This window comes from Gambusia affinis, linkage group LG21, assembly GCF_019740435.1.
Source record: "Gambusia affinis linkage group LG21, SWU_Gaff_1.0, whole genome shotgun sequence".
Classification (NCBI taxonomy): domain Eukaryota; kingdom Metazoa; phylum Chordata; class Actinopteri; order Cyprinodontiformes; family Poeciliidae; genus Gambusia; species Gambusia affinis.
In genome coordinates this window covers 1,591,964-1,613,596 of record NC_057888.1, presented here as the reverse complement: position 1 = coordinate 1,613,596, position 21,633 = coordinate 1,591,964, and the positions used below count along the sequence as shown (strand labels likewise).

Here is a 21,633-nt window from a genome sequence, read left to right as displayed (position 1 = left end):
TTTTATCGATTATTGTTTTTTTATTGTTTTTTTATTGTTTTTCATAGAAAGTCCAACTCTGCAGGTACAAAAACAGAGAGCTGGCGTAGCAGCAGGGCTGAATACATTTCTGACAGAATCAGACGAAAAGAGGAAGAGTGAGAGGAAGAGAAAAAAGCTATTTCTCTGTTTATAATTACAGAAAAGGTCATTTTATTTATCTCTCTTTAACCCAGAGCTGTACACTGACAGAAGAATAAACAAAATTCAACATAAATCAATAGTTATTTATAAAACATAAAGAAATTCTGAAGTTTATCCCTTTAAGATGACATTCAGACGACCACAGAAAGTTTTTAATGTTTTCACGACTACAGAAGAGGGATTTCTGCTGTGAAGAAATGTATTTTTGCTTTTAAAAACTCAGTTACAGACGTCAGCAGAGGCCTGATTTCACCAGTTAAAACAAAAACATAAAGAGAAAATAAAACTCACAAAGTATCTTTAGAGTCTAAATGTGGACTGACAGTCATTACTGAAGAAAAGAGTAAAAACTATTTAAAAAGATGATTTTTATGATGTAAAGCACTTTAAAATGTCTTGCTTTACAATATAACTTTACAAATACAATTTTATTTGATTTGAAATTAAAAATAGTTTAAGTCTAAACTTTACTCATTCCTTCAGTGAGGAAACATTTGTTTTAATTTTTTCAAATTTGATTTATCCAGAAAATGACTCGTTTATGATTTAGACGTTAATCTGACATGTTTGATGTTTTCATTTCAGCGCCGGTGAAAACGGGCCTCCGAGGTCGTCAGGTTTACAGTTTCTGACTTTTCACTTTTATTTGTCCTCCATCGCTCTGCACCAGAACCAAACTCACACCAGGATTCATTTCACTGATGAGTAACGGGTCAAAGATGATGAAGCTGAATAATTTGGTCAAAGAAGTTAAATAAATGCAGCGCCCCCTGGTGGCTAAACTCGAGGAGTGTAATTCAGCTTCAGTTCAGGACGGATCTATTTTTTGGAAAGGTTTGCATAAATTAGTTTTCTGCTGACTCTAAAGAGCAAGCGTGATGCTAATTGTTAGCATGATGCTAATGTTTAGTATCATGTTAGCATGATACTAAACATTAGCGTCATGCTAACAATTAGACCTCCAGGGTGAAGCCAACAACTGGAATGTTTTTAATGTTTTCTGCTCAGTTTTAAAGGGTTTGCTGCCAGAGAATCATCATCATCATCATCATCATCATCATCATCATCATCATCAGGCATAAATGCTGAACACAGATCACAGGAACGCAACACCAACTACGGAAGAGTTTGATTTCAGAACCTCCAGATCCTCTAGAGGTCGGTTTTTTAAGACTTTGAGAGGAAAACAGAAATCTGGAAAGACAAATTGGACGTGTAAAATGTTCCCACTTTAACTCAGAGAACGTCTTATAATAAGAACCTTTTGTTCGTCTGTTTCGCTCGTGTTCCTGTGCTTTTCCTCCTACAAAAATGCATCGTCTTGATTCGTAGAAACCTGAGTTGCCCAACATGTTCATATTTACAGTTCTGCTGCACCGACGGCTCGTACTGAGAGGCAGAAATCCTTCAGGCGGCGCTGCGAGGAAGCAGGCGGCTCTAGACCGTCTAAAGATGGAGGACAGGAAACGCTTCAAGCTGCTTTCAGATCCTGAAACGGTTCCTGAATTATTCCTGTGAACATCTGGAGGGGATTTAAATCAGTGGTGCTCAGGTTTCCTCCTGCTCAGTCTCCCAAATGCTTATTCTACTGCACACCATGGAAAAACAAAAACATAACTGGTAAGAACAAGTTGCCATGGTGATTCCCGCCTTTTCTGGGGAGTAAGACAGAAAAATAACCAGGAGTTTAAGCTGCAAACAAACTGAGTGAAAACCGTAAGTTGTATTGAATAATCCAGTGAGAAGCATAACGTTCCTCTGGCCACATATGAGAAACTTTATACGTCTACAGTGTTTTATATGGAGGGATGACGGCTAATTTTGATAGAGGAATTACAATGGAAGTGAATTCAGTTGTGTGTGTGAACACTAAGCTCTGAGGTCATTTGACTAAAAGTCAAAAGTCCTACAGCAGTGAGAGTCACACCGGGTCGAAGTGGACAGAAATACCAATGTTCTGATGTACAAACTTTATTTGTAGAGATGAAACTATGGGCATGAAAGTGATTTAGATAGAAAAAAAAGGTCAAAATCTAAAGTGCGTGACACAGTTAAAATAAACTTTTGAGGTTAAAAACTCTAAAAAGTTCACCAAACTTAAAATAAAACTTTGTAAAATGTATCAAAATGCCAATTGAGACGAGGAAAGCCCTACTTTCTGTGCTGTGTTGAAACTTTAAACGATGTTTCTAATTTAAAGTGTCTGATCTGCAGAGCTCCAAACAGCACCAGATGACCTCACTGCTTCATCCGAATCACAAAGGAAACGCATCAGGAAACATCTGGATTTTTAAAATAAATTCACATAAACATCGTCTGTTTTACTACCAAAGGTCATCGCAAATATTCCTACAAGTTTATATTTATTTTACGTAGAATTTTTTTAGTGTTGAGGGAGAAATAGCAACTTTTTTTCAACATCACTTAATTTTTATTTCCAAAAGTTAAATGAGATAAACTGAGCACCACAGATTTAGTTGCTCCCTAATCTGCATAAATCTGTTTCTGATCATTTTAGACAGTAACCAAAAATGTTCATGATATTTGGTGTGAAATTTAAGTTTATCTTATTTCCAAAAATGAAAAATATAAAAATAGGTGAAAAATGGCTTGTTATAGCTGTTGTGGTCACTAGGGGGCAGCAGAGTGCCAGAAAACTCTTTTTGCAGATTCAGTTTGATTCCAGAGTATTTTCCATGTTGGTTTTTGGATAAATGTTGGCAGAAATGAAAAGTTTCAATGGTGAATGTTTGAAACATTTTGCTGTTTTGTTCCTGAATGATGAAAAAGAGGAAAAAGAAAAATGTTTTCCCAACAGATGGGATTTTAAAACCTTTGTGGGTCCAGTGAGATGTCGGTTTCCCTTTTAAAAGGCGAGCAGCGACAGTCCCAGGCGGCTGCTTCCTGAGCTGATCTGGACTTTTGTCCGTCTCAGAGGCTACTTGAGGTTTAAATGCAGAATCTACAACTACACAGATAACAATGATTCTAGCTCTTTAAAACGCCTACTTTACCTTACGTTACTTTGTTCCTATGATTTCCCGTCAAAGGTTAATAAATACTCGTTTTCCTGATGCAGCCTCGGAGTGGTGAGGAAGCGCTGATTGTCCGAAGCAGAAGCCGGGTTCATGGGCCCACAGGCCCACAGGTTCATGGGCCCACTGGTCTGTGTTTGTGTTGATTGGTGATGCTAAAGCTGAGAGTCAGGAGAACCCGGTAAGGTGCAGGGCGGGGCAGAGACGGGATGTGCTTCTATTTGGCGTAAGCGGCTCTCAGGTCCATCAGTAGTCTGTCCAACCGGACCGGACCGCAGGGGGTGGCGGGGAGGTCCGGCAGCGATCAGATCGAGGTCAGAGTTGACAGGAGGAAGAGGAGGAGGAGGAAGTCAAAGAGCGGTGGAGGTGATCTTCTTCACCCCCCTCCGCTGGGCCAGAGTGGAGCAGCCAACCGGCTCCAGAACCGGGGGAACGTTCCGGTTCAGAGCCGAGTAGGTGGCGGCCATGGCGCCCTGCGGGACAGGAAGTCACACAGACAGAGCAATTTACTCAACAGTCTGATACAGATTAAATCTCCTGATGTGATGCAGGGCAGTTTTCTCCTAAACACCAAAACAAGTTTTCATGTTTTCTGTCAGAAAGGATTGGAAATATGAAAACATTACAAAGACGGATAGTCTGGTCAATGAATGGATTGGTCAATGGATGGTTGGATGGATTGGTCAATGGATGGATGGATGGATGGATTAGTCAATGGTTGGATTGGTCAATGAATGGATGGATGGATTGGTCAATGGTTGGTTGGATGGATTGGTCAATGGATGGATGGATGGATGGATTAGTCAATGGTTGGTTGGATGGATTGGTCAATGAATGGTTGGATGGATTGGTCAATGAATGGTTGGATGGATGGATTAGTCAATGGTTGGATTGGTCAATGAATGGATGGATGGATTGGTCAATGGATGGTTGGATGGATTGGTCAATGGTTGGTTGGATGGATTGGTCAATGGATGGATGGATGGATTGGTCAATGGTTGGTTGGATGGATGGATTAGTCAATGGTTGGTTGGATGGATTGGTCAATGAATGGTTGGATGGATTGGTCAATGAATGGTTGGATGGATGGATTGGTCAATGGTTGGATTGGTCAATGGATGGTTGGATGGATTGGTCAATGAATGGTTGGATGGATTGGTCAATGAATGGTTGGATGGATGGATTGGTCAATGGATGGATTGGTCAATGGTTGGATTGGTCAATGGATGGTTGGATGGATTGGTCAATGAATGGATGGATGGATTGGTCAATGGATGGATGGATGGATTGGTCAATGGTTGGTTGGATGGATGGATTAGTCAATGGTTGGTTGGATGGATTAGTCAATGGTTGGATTGGTCAATGAATGGATGGATGGATTGGTCAATGGATGGTTGGATGGATTGGTCAATGGTTGGTTGGATGGATTGGTCAATGGATGGATGGATGGATTGGTCAATGGTTGGTTGGATGGATGGATTAGTCAATGGTTGGTTGGATGGATTGGTCAATGAATGGTTGGATGGATTGGTCAATGAATGGTTGGTTGGATGGATTGGTCAATGAATGGTTGGATGGATGGATTGGTCAATGGTTGGATTGGTCAATGGATGGTTGGATGGATTGGTCAATGAATGGTTGGATGGATTGGTCAATGAATGGTTGGATGGATGGATTGGTCAATGGATGGATTGGTCAATGGTTGGATTGGTCAATGGATGGTTGGATGGATTGGTCAATGAATGGATGGATGGATTGGTCAATGGATGGATGGATGGATTGGTCAATGGTTGGTTGGATGGATGGATTAGTCAATGGTTGGTTGGATGGATTAGTCAATGGTTGGATTGGTCAATGAATGGATGGATGGATTGGTCAATGGATGGTTGGATGGATTGGTCAATGGTTGGTTGGATGGATTGGTCAATGGATGGATGGATGGATTGGTCAATGGTTGGTTGGATGGATGGATTAGTCAATGGTTGGTTGGATGGATTGGTCAATGAATGGTTGGATGGATTGGTCAATGAATGGTTGGATGGATGGATTGGTCAATGGTTGGATTGGTCAATGGATGGTTGGATGGATTGGTCAATGAATGGTTGGATGGATTGGTCAATGAATGGTTGGATGGATGGATTGGTCAATGGATGGATTGGTCAATGGTTGGATTGGTCAATGGATGGTTGGATGGATTGGTCAATGAATGGATGGATGGATTGGTCAATGGATGGATGGATGGATTGGTCAATGGTTGGTTGGATGGATGGATTAGTCAATGGTTGGTTGGATGGATTGGTCAATGAATGGTTGGATGGATTGGTCAATGAATGGTTGGATGGATGGATTGGTCAATGGTTGGATTGGTCAATGGATGGTTGGATGGATTGGTCAATGAATGGTTGGATGGATTGGTCAATGAATGGTTGGATGGATGGATTGGTCAATGGTTGGATTGGTCAATGGATGGTTGGATGGATTGGTCAATGAATGGTTGGATGGATTGGTCAATGGATGGTTGGATGGATTGGTCAATGGATGGTTGGATGGATTGGTCAATGGATGGTTGAATGGTTACCTTGACGAGGTGAGGTGCATCCTGTCTGTTCAGGGTGTATTTGGGCAGCTGGTCTCTGTGCATCACCCAGGGATGTTTGAGGACTTGAGCCGCTGTCAGTCGCCGATGAGGATCTACATGCAGCATCTTGGACACCAGATCCTACCAGACAGAACAAACTGCCTTTAACTAAACCCTGGTTATTATTTATTTCTTCCCCCAACCTTTGTTCCTGAGTTCAGACCTTTGCTTCAGCGGAGACAGAGTTCCAGTATCCTCCAGTGAGGGAGAACTTCCCACTGCCGATCCGAGCCAGAATCTCCTCTGGTGTGTCGTCTGGACCGTTAGCAAAAGGAGTAAAACTGGAGAAAAACGTACAGAACATAAAATGAACCTGAATATTTATGTTCAATAAAACTGAAAGTATAAAAAGGTTTGTTGGAAGAGAGGCTAAAGCTACCCTGTTAGCATTGTGTAGAGCAGAACGCCCAGACTCCAGATGTCACAGGCTGCATCGTATCCCTGCTTCTTCAACACCTGCAAGACAAAAACAACTTCCAGACGTTTTTCACTCCTATTTTCTCTCTGCTGCGAGACGACATTACAAACCAATAAACTGGAAACAGACAGACATTATTTTCATGCTTAAAGGAAAACCTAATAAAACCGTAAAGCAGAGTGACTCGGACCTCTGGAGCGACGAAGTTGGCGGTGTAGCATGGCGTCATGAGCAGGCCGTTCTCGGCTCTCAGCTGTTTGGCGAAACCAAAGTCACAGATCCGGATGGACTCGGCGTTGCCGCTCTCGTCAACGTACAGGATGTTGCTGGGCTTCAGGTCTCTGTGCACCACCTGCAGAACGAGGAGACACCTGGTTGGTCGCCTCGGATCGCAGGTCCAGACCAGAACTGCAACTAATGATTTAGTTATCAATTAATCGGTTATAATTAATCAATTAATAAATCTGCCACATTCTGCAATTTTTTATTTAAGTCTTTTTTATACAATATTATAAATACTTTAAAGACGGAGGACGGCATCCAGATGCACGCCACACTTTTAAGATTTTTTTAAATTAAAATGTTAAATTATATTTAAATGTCCAGCCTGTGTGGAAGCTTATAGATATTTAAAATAATTTTTTTATGCACCTAGCTGGAATATTAGCATTTAAAAGTTTCATAATTTCTATTTGCAATTGATTTACTTTCAGGTTATTTGAAGATTTTAAAAAATGTAAATCAGTTATGAGTTTTCTAACAGATTGTTTCCATGTCTTCAGGTTGAAGGTTTTCTGAATCTAAACTTCAGAGGCGTTTACCCCGTTGACGTGCAGATACTCCACGGTCTTGGTGATGGTGTAGAGCACGGCGCTGGCTTCCCGCTCAGAGAAGAACTTCTGCCGCAGGATCTTATCCAGCAGCTCTCCTCCCTTCATCAGCTCCGTCACCAGGAACACCGAGCGGCCGTCGTCATACACCTACAGCAGGAAAACACAAACCGCCCACACAACGTCAGCCGCTGAATCACTGAAACCACCGGCTTCTAAAAACATCCAGGAGAGAAACGGATCTAAAACTTCAGAGGGAAATTAAATCCTGGAGGGAAGGCGGATTATTACAGCTGAGTCAGAGCTAAATCACAGCAGGAAGTTGTTGTTCGGATTCGGCGTGACCCCGCGGTGACCCCATGAGTCACAAATATAGCCAGCAGATGATTGAGGAGAATCAGACGGACCTTTAGAATTACAGGACAAAAATAAAAACTAAACAGATTCATTCAGGAAACGAGGCGCAAAAAATTCACAGCCAAAAAACCCTGATAGAGGGGCGTGCTCCGGTGGCGCGCCCCACGTTTGGAGGCCTTCGGTCCTCGACGCGGCCGTCGCGGGTTCGATTCCCGGACCAGACGACATTTGCCGCATGTCTTCCCCCCTTTCCTGTCCGCCTACTGTTATATAAGGGACACGAGAGCCACAAAAAGACCCCCTGGTGGGGAAAACCCCCCCAAAAAAACAAAAAAACCTGATGGAGAAACGATTCAGTTTGGAAACTTTCTGAGGTCAGGGCGAAAAAACAAGATGGAGGATCGATCGATCAATCAATCAATCCATCCATCCGTCCGTCCATCCATCAGACTCACATCCTTCAGGGTGATGATGTTCGGATGCTGTCTGTATCTCAGTAGGATTTCCACCTCCTCTGTTGGATCCTTCTTGGCCTTGTTGATGATCTGGAACAAAATCAGTTCTTAAATTTAAAGTTAAATTTGTAGAAATCAGACCTAGTTTTCCCTGATGAGCGTCTGGCAGCAGGAATGTTTTCATCGGCGGCGTTACCTTCACGGCGTACTCCATGCCGGTGACTTTGTTGATGCAGCGCTTGCAGATGGAGTAGGAGCCGACGCCGATGTCCTCTTTGATGTCATAGGTGTCCGAACACTGGGACGTGCTTCTGTGAAGCTGCTGTGAGAAAACCACCAAACGTACAACATCAGTCCAAGTTTCAGACGGGAGGAAGATCAGAAACTGTGAAACGCTACCAAACGTTCCTATGAATGTTTAAAATAATATAAATAAAAAAAAGCTATTAAAGAAAAGATTTTCCAAATGGATTTGGAAAATTCAAAACAAAAGATTTAGTTTATTTTATTTACATCTTTTCACTGTCAACTGTTGACAAGTACAAACATGAGCATCATCTGCATACAGCAGCACTAAACGACATGAAATTAAGATTTTATCACGATACTCTGTGGTGCCACTGTGATAATAACAAAAGTGACAATAAGAACTATTTATTACATCGTTTTTAGGTAACTATGTGACTGTAACTGTGTGTCACAGCAATTATAGCCCCACAAACACAAATAACCTTGAGAAACATTCCTGTTTGTAACATGTTCCTTCTGACACCAGTCAGGTAAAGGAGCCTGATAAGCTGCACACAAATTTATTTGAATTCATTGATACTTTGAACAAACAGTGGATAAAATAATAAAACCCAGGAATGAAGACGACTTAAAAATGTCAATACTGGAATTTAACAAATAAATAAACAAATAAAAATTCTTATTAGATAAGAAATTTGTCACCATAAATGATAAACGATATGATAAATGTCCACCGTTAGCATACAGTATGATCAACGTTAAAGTGTCATTTTCATTCTGGTGACCAAAAGAAATTTGTTTCTTATCACTAAATTGCCTGTGACAGACTGGCGACCTGTCCAGGGTGACCCCGCCTCTCGCCCGGAACGCAGCTGGAGAGGCACCAGCAACCCTCCCGACCCCATTAGGGAAGAAGGGTGTAAAGAAAATGGATGGATAGATGGATGGATCACTAAATTGCATGTAGTAACTGCTTTTTATCATATTTCCAATTTATTGATGCTCGTGTAGAGAAAATTGTAAAAAAATCAAAATTTGAGACATAATTAATCATAATTTATTTCCACTTTCTTATCACAATAATAAGAAATTCCACCTTAACAATAAACAGTACGATAAATTCTCCCCCCTGTTAATTCTTAAATATTTGTTTTACATCTTTTTGTTCTTCCTTTGATGTTCTTTCTGAATGCAGCTGCAGGAATAAAGGCAGCTCAGTTCTGTTCAGTCGAGTTCAGCTCAACATTTTCTACCCAGAATGATTAAATCTGCTGCATTCATCTACAAAACCATGAGCAGAAACATTCGGAGTGTTTTTGCCTCGACTTTCATCTTTTCTTCCAGGTTTAATCTCTGCATTCGTCCGCTGAGGTTTGACCCAGACGATCTGATTACCTCGGAGCGGCAGAGCGTGTTTACTCACCTGTACGATGGTATTAGGCATCGGCGTCGGCTCTTCCTCCGTTATGGCCACGAAGCTGAAGCCTCTGAAGAGCTGATGGGCGTTGGCGCTGGGCGGGACGCCCGGCGAGTCTGAAGAGACGAGCCGTTACCGTGGGAACCACAGAGGAGAGGGGAGGGCGAGCGAGAGCGAGAGCGTACCTCTGGGCGTTTTCGCCGTGAACTCGGGATCAAAGTAGAAAGTGTCGTCAGGTCGGCCGGCGGCCGGTTTGAACGGAGGAGAAATTTCTGTGCGGAAAAGTTTCTACAGGAAGGAGAAAGACAGAAACTTCAGCAAAAGAACAAAAACAAAAACAAGATCTTTTGCTTCTGCAGAAACTGACGTTCCAGTCGATCCGGCTGAAGAACGAATGTCTCTTGATTTCCTCCACGCCGTCTGGGCCGGCGCCTGAAAGCAAACAAACCTCAGTTTCCATAGCAACCCCAAGCATCATAAGCTGATGCTTGAAACCATCTATTCCATCCATCTTATCCCCTACTCCAGCATCTCTCTGACCAAACGCTCAAACGGAGGTTCAAAGAGGCGCAGCTAAAGCTAACGAGGTGGATTAGCAGAGCGAGCAGAACAGAACAGCTGATGGAGTCAACCAGGACGAATCATCTGCTGCATGTATATTGATCTGTTAGCATGTTAGCATTAGCATACAGTAACAGTCTTCAGTCACATGGTGGATGTTTTGAGTTATAACAACATTTAATTTCCTTTTGAATAAATAAAGTTTTGTTGAATCAAATATTTGGTCATTTGTCCAAAAACATTTCAGTTGCTTCTCTACAGTCGCTGCTGTTGTGTTTCCACCTTGGCGTTGTGTTAAAACGGAGCATCAATGGGCTCAGACTCATGATAATTAGCTAATCTGTGCATCATTTATTCACAAACAGCTTTTCCAGTTTGTCTGTTTAATAAATAAAGAGTGTTGAAGGAAGTTTCTGCTATATGTGATGATAAATCCCTGTTTAAACCATAAAGCTGCAGGTATGTAGCTGACGTTCTGCTCCCCTCAGCATGCTGAATGCTTGAACATCTTACCCAGTCTGTTGGCTGGGTTGCGTTTGAACAGATTCCTGAGGAGACTCTGAGCTTCCGAGCTGAGGAACTGCGGCATTCCCAGCTTGGCTCTGCAGAGGAAACAGAAGCGGGACAAACAGCAGCGTGAGCCACAGAACTGAACGTCCGTATTGTGTATCCGGAGCCGAGCTCGATGATAATCTGCTGCGCAGGAAGCAGCGTCAGCAATCTGCAGCGCCGCCTCAGCATTTTCCTGCAGAAAGGGAGCCGGAGGAAGCAGCGGAGGTTAACGTTTCCTCTCTGAAGACGTTCTCACACGTTCCACATGATCACATTCGCTCTTTCACTTCCACTTTTCAAGCTTTGCTGTCAGAAAGCTCCTGCTCCCCGTCTCTGCGCTGAAATTAAAGCCGATGGGATCAGAGAGCAGCGGCTGGATAAAGTGTCTTACTTGAGGATCATTGTCATCGTCTCCTTCCGGTCTTTGCCTTGGAACGGCAGCGTTCCCGTCAGCATCTCAAACTGAGAAAAAGAACAAAAGCAGCAGCCTGGTCAGAGATCTGATGCGTTTCACAGTGTTTATAATCTGATAAACTCGTTATCCTCCCACTTCTTCCACTAAAAATGGCTTCCAAGCTCTTACACTTTCTTTAAAAGTGGCTTTATTTTACTTTTCTGCTCATTTAGGCTGATAACCACCAAAGAATATCCAACAGGAAGTTGCGGTTTGGGTCGTTATCAGATTCTTCTGCTTCAGTTCTGAGTTTAGAGGAGAGCAAAACTAGAAATACAACAGTTCTGTTTTCCTCTTATAAATAACATTTCTCTCTGTTATGAACTTTAAATTGCTTAGAAATCCATTATAACTCTTTCCAGACTGTTTAATGTGATTTAACAAAAATCGACGGTGTGGAATCTGTTGTGTTTTTGTTCTCTTGTGACGACTGCAAATTAATAATAGATAATCATTTGGATTGGAGTTTAAAAGCTGTAAAGCTGAAATCACAGACAGAAGCTTTTTCCTAATTTTCCAGTTAAATCTAAACAGATTCAGATCTGAACTGGATGTCCAACATCTTATTTCTCCGCCTCGCCTCACCATCAGCACGCCGTACGACCACCAGTCGGCGCTGTGCGTGTGTCCCCGCCGGTTCACCACCTCGGGCGCCATGTACTCCACCGTCCCGCAGAAGGAGTAGGCCTTGTTCTCGTGGTCTATCGACTCTTTGCTCAGGCCGAAGTCTGAGGGTGAGAGGAAACGTCAGCGGAGGATCGGCAGCTGAAATGAGCAGCAGGGGAGCAGCAGGGAGCGAGAAGAGAGGCACCAACCTGTCAGCTTGATGTGTCCGGCCTCGTCCAGCAGGATGCTGGAAACACAGAGGCGCTTTAAAATATCCGGGTTATAAAACCAGAATTACACAATAATTATCCCAGTAAATATCGCAATCAAGGATAAAATTGTTGATTTAAGATCATTTTCAAATAACTTAATTATTCAATTAATAATGTTAGCAACTTATTATTTTGTCAACATGTAGTATTAAATGTGATGAATTAATGAATTAATTACAGATACTGCAGTTAAAATGTTAATAAAAAATCTGTAAAAACTGCCGTCGCTGCTGCTTTCTGCAGAAAATTAGTTTGTAATAATTTTGTGAGGTTTTTATTTCCCTAAGTAAGTTGAGTGCATGTGTGTGTGTGTGTGTGCGCGTGTGTGTGTGTGTGTATGTGTGTGTGTACCCACTTCTCAGGCTTCAGGTCTCTGTAGATGATGCCGAGGCCGTGAAGGTGGTCGAGGGCCAGCGCGAGCTCCGCCAGGTAGAACTTCACGTCCTCCTCGGTGAACATGACCTGCAGCAGAGAAACGGCTCAAACCTCAGAGGTCAGAGGTCAGATCCCGGAGAAACTTTGTTCTCCTCAGAGGAAATATTGAAAACCTGAAAAACATCGAGCTGATGCAGCTCCTTCAGACTAGCCAGCAGCAATTAGCAAACACCTGGAGGATCAGCTGAGCTCATTAAAGGAGCTGCTGCTCAGAGCAACGCTGGTAAAAATGTTGTTAGAGGGTTAATAGAGGAGCCATGTTGGGCGGAGGCGGAGCTTCTTAAAGAGACAGAGTCCCAATTTCAAGGCAGCACGTTACAAGGTAAAATTTATTTTAGGTCATATTTGATATAAAATGTTAACATAGTTGTGCTAGAAAATAATAATAGTTTTATTTGGCTGACCTGAGTGTGAAAATGGTTGAAAACCCCTGGTCTAGTCAAAGTCCAGACCTTCAGAGAGCTTAAAAGCTGAAGAGTGGATCAGATCTCATGTTTTAAACACTAGCTCTACAAGCTGCTGGGTCATGGGGTGTACTTAGTTTTTCTGACAGCGTCTCCCTGCTGAGGGTGTACTTAGTTTTTAAGCCCTGCTGAGCGTTTACCTCCTTGGAGAGGCGGGTGAACAGGTCTCCTCCTCTCAGGAAGTCCAGGATGAGGTAAAGCTTCCCCTCCGTCTGAAACGCTGCAGACGACACAAATGAGACCCAAACTGCTCTCTGATTGGCTGCTCGGCGAGTCACGGAGCTCTCCGATTGGCCGACTCACCGTAATGCAGCTTGACGATGAAGGGGTGGTTGACCTCCACCAGGATGTCCCTCTCCATCTTGGTTCTGACCCGGTCGCGAACTGGAAAACACAGAAACCTCCAGGTTAAAGGTGCAGCAGCGCCGCTTGATTGAGCTCCGGAGAGGAAGAGGAGGAGGACAGAGGGTGACGAAGATGAATCAGGATGAAGCAGACCCGTCTGCAGCAGCAGATGGTGTTTGGTTGGAGATCAGCCTCCTTTCAGGGGTTTATTTCTCCCTCCTGCTTTTTTCTCCCGTCTCATGAGAAAGTGTGAAATTCCATTTTGGGAGATGACGTCCGACAATCCGCAGAAGAAGAAACGTTTCTGTTGTTTTCAGAGAGTCAATAAAACAGACTCACTCTGAGTCTGAATGTTTTTATACGTCTGTAATCCACATAAATATGGATTACAGACGGTATTAAAACCAAAACTTTAAACTCAAACACAATTTAGTGGAATTCATAAAGTGTCCCATGTCTGGTTAGCCATTTCTCCTGCTAGCGCTAGGCGAGCATGTTTGTTTTGGTTCTATTTACCCAGAATGCCCTGCGTTGTAGTCTACTTCCTGGTTTTGGAGCGTTCTTTTGAATCAATTTTCTGAGCTGAGTTTCAAAAGTCAATTTCTTTTATTTTTGAAACAAAAAAATTTCAACTTTTCATGTTTTTACTAAAAAGCTTCTTAATATGAAAATATCAGAGTTTTTCAAGCAAATGTTGAACTTTTCAAAATTTGTGACTTGTTGATCAGAAATATTTTGTCTTTTCTAGAAAATTTCTGAGATTAATTCAAAAATTTTATTAGGTATTTTTTTCTATCTCTAATGAGCCTCATACTCCCAATCTGGCAACGCTGCAGTTCTGTGTTCTTCTTGTCATTCTCTTACTGTGCTACGGCGCCACCGACTGGCCCGACGGACTTACTACACCATTTTCTGTCGACGCACTTTTTTTCTTTACCGTTTACAAAAACACACTGTGGTAGTTTCTGTGATCTGGTAGCAGCAGGACGGAGATTGTCGGACTGAATCCAAACCAAAACAAGAGATTTTCAGTTTTCAGGAGGGAAAGACGAGCAGCCAGGTGTGTTTACCTTTCAGCGTGGCTTTTTTCAGGACCTTCATGGCGTAGAGCTGACCTGCGTCCGGTCCTGTGACCTTCCTCACCAGAAACACCTGCAGACCGGAGGCGAGCTCATTCAGAAACACGAAGACATCCAGACTCTGTCGCTTTCTGGTACCGGAACCGACTCACCTTCCCAAAGGAACCCTGACCCAGAACTTTCCGGAGCTCAAACTGCCGCGGGTCGGCCTTCTCCGACCCCTCCTTCACATGGTGGGTGATGCTGATCTCTTTGATGGGAACGTCATCCTGCAACACACACACACACACACACACACACCATCGTCGTTTTGAACTTTATTTTTAGAGTTTTACTCAGCAGAAGATGGAAAGTTTAACAACATTTTCCATTCCTGGAAAATGATTAAAAATATTCCACATCCTTTCTGTTGTCTTTCTTCACTTCCTTCTATCTCGTGTCATTTCCTTTCCACTATGGAAATTCAGTAAATTAGAATAAATGCACATTTTGAAAAACAAAAACCTTTGACCAGATGTCCACATAAAACATTTTTATATATTCTGATCTCAAATATCATGTTTTCATTTGGTGGAAGCAGGAAAATACCACAATAAGCATCTCTTCCTTCTTTTCTCCTTCATTTAAACTTTCTCTAACTCCTCCACTTTTTTCCTTCCTTTTTCCATTATTCCCTCATTTCCTCCATTTTTAGCATATTAATATTCATTTATTCCCCTAACTCTGTTTTACAGCCTCCTTGGTAAAATATTAAAGTGTGAAGTAAATCCCCCAAAGCCTGGAAACTGAATTAGATTAAAATCATTTTATTGGTTGCTGCTCCGCCTGGCTGGAATAAATTATTCGTTATGTAAATTATTTCCTTATTTTCCAACCAAAGTCATCCTGATGTGTTCAGTTTTAAACTGATTCGGTTTAAATCAGCTCAACCTACACAATAATAAAGTTGATTTTTTTACATAAAATGTGAATTTGTTCAGCCAGCAAACAAACATTAGTTTCCTCATCCGGACCAGAACTCTCACCATTAAACTTATTTTTTTAATTTTTCTCTGTTTCCAGGTTAACATTTGAAGTAAACAAAAGGAGGACTCTGTTGTTCCCAGTTCAGGTTGATGGATTTCCATTGATGTTTCCTGGTCCTGCCTGCTGAGAGCTTCACATTAAAATTAATGTGCAACGATTTGACTGTAAACACAAAACATCAGCCGGATGCACCGATTTCAAAATGTAGACCAATATATTTACTGTTGTTTTATAGCAATATTTACTGATTTTATATTTTATATAGCAGTTTTTGTAGTAATTTTGGATGAGCCTGATTGCATGATAAATTAAAATGAATTTACTTTATAATGGATTTTATTTACTATTTGGTTGTTGTGTTTTATTTTATTATTTAAAACATCTTCCAGTTACAGTGTTATGTTTTCTTTACAAAATTAAAGTTTAGTGATATTTGAGAGGGAGAATTATTATTCATTTTAAAAATATATTAGTTGAAAATTGTCACATGACCAAACAGAATCGGACCAGTGTCACTTAGCCTGGTTCCGAAGTGTTGAAATCTGCATGCAACACTCAAACAACAAGGTCAGAGCAGGTTGTATCCGATCAATAAAAGGTGATTTAGCAGCTGAGAGCATTACTGATCGATTTCTAAACTCGATTTTCACCGTTGGAGGATTCCCAGCAGGGTGCGGCTGAGCGCCGCCGTCCCTCCAGGGTTTCATCCTGAGCTGCAGAAACATCCAGGAGCGATCAGATGTTTTTCCCTCCGTTTCATAAGTTTCCCGCCTGTTCGTCATCCAAACAGCAGGAAATCCCGGTTGTCATGGAGACGCCCTGAAACCTGCTGCAGTCCAGAAACACTGAACAACCTCCAACTCCTGCTGAGGGTCCTGAACTCACCAACCAAACAGGCAAATAAAACCGGCATCCCCTTCATCTGCATACCTGCAGCTCCCAGGTGGGCGACCTGCCGGCTGCCAGGTGCCCCAGTGGATTCTGGGTCCTGCAGTCCTGAAAACGTCTCAGCTTCTGTGGCGCCAACATGCTCCGAGTGTCGACTGCGAGGCGGCAGGACGGAGCCGGCGCTGCCTCTCTCTCTCCCTGAGACAACGCCTCCCTCTCTCTTTCTCTCCTCCCTCCATCTCACTTCTTCTATCTTTATTTGAACTGTTCTCACCTCTCCTTTGCTGCTTGCACCTCTTCATCTCTTCATTAGCGGTTTTTGTTCCCCAACGGGAAGCTGTGCAGCACAAATCTCCAGTTTTTCTGGTAAATTAGATTCAAACTCAAATCCACTGTTAAAACTGTTTCCTTCAACAGGTTACGATGCGTCTATGGCCTATACAAATCATTTTCATCACACTTTTTGCAAAAAATCATTCTTTGATTTAAATCCAAATATGCCGCTGCTGGCCACGCCCCCCAACTCAACTCCATGTGAAAATGGCTGCTAACAGATGTGCAGTTACACAACCATACATCTTTGAAAAGCAGAAGTAAAGCCTCCTGCACAACCAACAGAAAAGCAGCCAATGGTTTCTGGATGGAAAACCAACAACAAAACTCTTGTCTTTTCCAGCAGCCATTGTACAGTGCATACAGCAGTAAAACAAACTGACTGAACGTGCTGGAGCTTTGCTGGGGTTGCTAGGTAACAGGTAGGACTCTGCTCTGGTTGCTAGGTAACGGTCTGTGACTCAGGTTTTTGAAACGGCTCATTTTCCAGACATTAAAAAACATCAACATATTGTCACAAACCAGCTGGGTGTTTTTTAAGCACTTTGTTTTTAGAAGCAGTAGAAAAACAAAATGGAGGAATAAAAATGAGAACAATTTATCTTATTTATCCGATTAATCGGATAAAAGAAATTGGCATATTGTGCAGATTTTTTTTTAACCATGATTCGTTCTTTCAGCAAATGGCCTTTTTTTGTCTGAAAAGCTAACGATTAATCGATTGCTAAATCAGTTGACAATTATTTCAATAATCGGTTATTGAAATTACCGATTAATCAGTCCCAATCTAAAATACTTTATCATGTTATTCTCCTTTATATTTGGGATAGGATGACATTTTCCATCCAAAATCATGACATCACAGACAAAAGCAGCTCCAGTTTCCATGAAAACATTATGCAGCTAAACATGTAATTAGCTTCAGGAGCATCGCAGGTCTGACTGAACCGAGCGCACCTGAACGCCGCAGCAGCTGATAAAAACAGACTCTGGACGGTTTGTCTGCACTTGGAGGGCTGACAGGTTTCTGAATGTTGACATTTCAAATCATGGCTTTGTGTGTGTGTGTGTGTGTGTGTGTGTGTGTGTGTGTGTGTGTGTGTGTGTGTGTGTGTGTGTGTGTGTGTGTGTGAGTGAGTCAGATCACAGATGGAGGATCAGAGCCGAAGTGACAGGATGCTCATGTAGCACCTCCTGATTACAGGAATGAAAACTGAAAGTCCTGCACCTGTTTCTGCAGAAACCCCACAAAACTGCGGACTCAGGTACGGCTCACCTGCGTCCGCCCACCGGAATCTAACCTGCAAATTTATGGTGCAAAATGATCAAAATTAACCAATCAAAACCAAAAACAGGCACAGAAAGCTGCTAATTTTTTCCATTTTTCCAGCTCCTCTGATGATTGATGGATTCTGAGTCACAGTTATGAAAAAAAAGTTAAAAAAGTTTTTTGTTGGTTAAACAACTAGAGAAGTTGACCTTTAGTCACTAAATCATGAGGTGTTAATAAAAACCTGCCAACATCAAATTTCTCATAAATCTGCAGGAAATCAGTGAGATAAAGAAGAACTGGACAAAAAAAACGCAAATATCTGAAAATCCTGAATAAACCGGCCAAGATAAGACAAAAAAATAAACTAAATAACACAAAGATATAAATTTTACCAAGAAAAGATATTCAAAAATGAACCTACATATAAAAAAATACAAAATAAACTCAAATAAGATAAATTAAGCCAAAAGATTCGCCAAGCAAAGCTACTAAATTAGATAATATGATGTAATACAAATTAAATACAAGACAAACTAAGATTAGCAAAAATAAACTAAGATAAACAAATTATACTAGACACAAAAATAAATTATAAGACAAAAAACTAAAGTAAAATAGGCTAAATTAAGATATTTTAATAAGATTTTACAGGCAAAGCTTAAAACAAGATGAGCATAGAAAATCTTAGGTTAACTAAAAAGCTAAACTAAAATAAACTAGAATAAAACATGCTTTGTTTAATACGACATAAATAAAGATTGTTGGAGCTAAAATTAAAAAAACAAACCAAGTAAGACAGAATTATCAAAGTTTACTACAGTAAACTGCAATAAATTAATCTGAAACTAAATAAAAGGAGCTAAAAAAGCTCAAGATAATCAAGTTAAAATATTTTTAATCCATAGTTCTCCATGCTTCGTGGTTCAGAAACCCTGTAAAGAAATGATGCCTCGTGTTTTTGTGACTGACTCACAGAAACAAAGAGCCTAAACATCCTCAACACTCAACTGGGCCAACCCTTCAATTTACGAGCCTTTTTATGCCTGAATGATTCATAAGTGAGAGAGATGTTCCTTCACAAACAAAACAAAAACATTCCTCTGAACGCCGCCCAGACCTGCACTGGAAACCAGTGAAAAAGCTGCAGAAGTCCAAGAAAAACTCAGAACCGTGGAGAACTCCCGATGAAGAACAGGAACAAAGGAAAAGAAATTCAGAAAATTCAACTAAACGACTAAATTTCAATCCAATATGGTTTTAAATATAGAAAATATTTCCACATCTGATAGTTTTTATCTTTGATCTGATGAGTCAAAGTCCATTTTTCCTTGATTCTGTGACTCAGGTGATAATTTCTGACAGGTTGGCTTCACATCTGTCCACTGTGAGATAATATAATTATAATTAAGAGGCCATGTGAGCAAATTCAATCATCTGAGCAAACCTCCCCAGTGGAAACATTACGCAGCAGTAATATTAAATCAACACAAACCGTGAGCCGATCAGAGATAACCACGTTTCTGAAACAAACCTGCAAATATCACCAACAAACAGAAACACTAAAAACTATTTAAAATATAAAGAATACAACAAGAACTAGAGGTTACAGACAGAGCTGCTGCAGTCTGTAGGATGAGAAGGAAATTCCTGTTTCCAGATTATTAATTATCCGTTTATTCACCGTGTTTGCAGTCAGATTATTTACCTCTCCTTAAAGGTAATCACAAGCTGTAAAGGTTTATTCTGCAAACAGAAATAATCTGACTTTCCAACAGAATATTAGTGAAGATAAATCAGTTTCTGACAGGAACTGAGTTGATAAATTAATTAGATAAAAAACTTTTCTGGGTTGTTTTCTTCTAGGAAGCTTGTTTTGAGTCAATAATTCCTTAATAAAGTTTAAAAAAATCTGGCAGATTATTTCACTTATAACCTGAGGAAATTGTTTTTATCTGCCAACGAAACATTTTCATCAATATTGACTTCAAACAATCTTGCTGAGAAGCTACATGAGTTAGTTTTGTCTTGTACTGAGATGTTTGCACTAAAAACATTCAGTAAGGAGTTTTTGCAGCTAAAACCGTTCCACCGTTTTCTGAGAAACGTATAAAAACAAACATCTGTTAGCGTTAAATCTCAGGATTACTCACAGCCTCACTCAGGGATTCTGGTCCACAACACTCTAAAGCTTTCAGTTTCTCCAGCCCGGGTTTCTCCCAGCAGCCGGCGCCGCTGTCCGACCCGGAGGAGAGCATGAGCCGCCGGAGGGACTTCAGCCGCCGCCTGAGCGCTCTGACCAGGCCGGCGGCGGCGCTGGTGGCGCAGCCGGTCATGGTGCGTCACAGCGGGATCCCTCTCTGAGCCGAGCGAGGTCTCTGGCTGCTTTCAGGACTGCAGCTGTAACCTTCCACCCACAGACTCCAGCAGATGTCCTGGAGATCCCCGCTGCTGCTGACCAATCACCAAACAACACGAGGAGCACAACTCCCACTGCAAATTCCCCATCTGCACCGCAAATACCCCAACATGGGAAGGTGGCTATCTATGCTTAGAAGGAAGTTTCTATCTCTAATTTACATATAAAAACTAAACAAGTCGACTGTTTGAACTCTAAAGCTTCTTCTGATTCACAGATTAAAGGAAGAACCAAATACTGATAAGAGCAGATTTACTAAACAGAATCAAGATAAATAAAGAGAAAAACACCTGGTTTGTATTTTTGTGTTTTCACACCTGACTGTCACATAAAACTGATATGATTGGAGATTAAAACTCCATCATCTGCTCCACCTGCAGCTGCTGTGGTTCTGAGTCAAACCAACCTGTTCCCCTCCTGGCCTGTGGGGGCGCTGCACCAACAACCACTGAAGGAAACCACACAAAAACCTCTGAAGACACTGAGAGCAACTTCCTTCTTCACCAGATGGAAACTAAAACATTGGCTAACGACAAAGAGACATTTCTCCAGCTAGTGCTAGGCTAGTATGTTTGTTTTGGTTGAATTTACCCAGAATGCCTGGCGCTGCGGACCACTTCCTGCTTCTGGAGCGCTCTCTGGTCCGCTTGGCGTTCACATATGCATTCAGACCAAAGCAGAGTTCACTTCAACCGAACCCAGACTGAGGTTTGTAAGCAGACCAGAGTTCAATTAGCATTCACACTTCCCCAAACGAACCGGGCTTTGACTAGGCAAACGCATTGGAGCTCCTTCAGGCTGCGTTCATTCATCCTGAAAAGCAATTTCACATTTTTACAATTTATTTTTACTGAATATTCCAGTAAAATAAATCCACCATGACAATGGACGATTAATTATTGTGATAAACGATAATATTGTTGTTTTAACAACATCAATATATTGATAATGGAATAATGATGCAAGCTGGATTTAACATTGGAACATCTTTTAAATATCTAGAAAACAAAATGACCAAAAATCATAAATAAAATTGCTAAAACAGAATCTATCAAATATTAATTAACATCCATCTTCAAAACTTTGTGTTTCTGAAAATCAAGTGGACAAATTTTATATTATAATAAATGTTAAACAGCTGTTAATGAAAGGAAACATCTGGTTTTAAAAGAGGTAAAAGATTCACTAAATATGCAACATTAAATCTCTCATGTTGGAGCTGATATATAAAGATGTAAAATTATAAAAATAAAAATGTTTCACTGCTGTCAAAACACATTAATTATTCAGTCACTCTTAAAATATAAATAAATAAAAATTGCAGATACTTTTGGTTTCTTGTCAAGA

At 41.2% G+C, this 21,633-nt stretch overlaps 1 protein-coding gene across 4 annotated transcripts in view; it reads right to left on the bottom strand.

Moving 5' to 3' along the window:
- Window positions 1-3,176: 3,176 nt before the first annotated feature.
- rps6ka3b (ribosomal protein S6 kinase, polypeptide 3b) overlaps window positions 3,177-21,633 on the bottom strand; it is a 43,851-nt gene continuing 25,394 nt past the window's right edge. For 2 of the 4 annotated variants that reach the window (XM_044105038.1, XM_044105039.1), the window contains exons 3-22: window positions 14,503-14,619; window positions 14,342-14,423; window positions 13,230-13,310; window positions 13,067-13,146; window positions 12,383-12,489; window positions 11,965-12,002; window positions 11,735-11,877; window positions 11,087-11,157; window positions 10,657-10,745; window positions 9,950-10,014; window positions 9,768-9,870; window positions 9,589-9,698; window positions 8,113-8,238; window positions 7,917-8,006; window positions 7,096-7,254; window positions 6,465-6,626; window positions 6,236-6,312; window positions 6,020-6,137; window positions 5,797-5,937; window positions 3,177-3,691 (exon numbers count right to left, since the gene is read on the bottom strand). In XM_044105038.1, coding sequence (XP_043960973.1) covers window positions 3,569-3,691; window positions 5,797-5,937; window positions 6,020-6,137; window positions 6,236-6,312; window positions 6,465-6,626; window positions 7,096-7,254; window positions 7,917-8,006; window positions 8,113-8,238; window positions 9,589-9,698; window positions 9,768-9,870; window positions 9,950-10,014; window positions 10,657-10,745; window positions 11,087-11,157; window positions 11,735-11,877; window positions 11,965-12,002; window positions 12,383-12,489; window positions 13,067-13,146; window positions 13,230-13,310; window positions 14,342-14,423; window positions 14,503-14,619 — 2,082 coding nt within the window. In that variant the 3' untranslated portion in view covers window positions 3,177-3,568. Of the gene's footprint in view, window positions 3,692-5,796; window positions 5,938-6,019; window positions 6,138-6,235; window positions 6,313-6,464; window positions 6,627-7,095; window positions 7,255-7,916; window positions 8,007-8,112; window positions 8,239-9,588; window positions 9,699-9,767; window positions 9,871-9,949; window positions 10,015-10,656; window positions 10,746-11,086; window positions 11,158-11,734; window positions 11,878-11,964; window positions 12,003-12,382; window positions 12,490-13,066; window positions 13,147-13,229; window positions 13,311-14,341; window positions 14,424-14,502; window positions 14,620-20,020; window positions 20,243-21,633 lie in introns of those variants that run through there. The other 2 variants (XM_044105036.1, XM_044105037.1) reach the window with 2 other exon arrangements.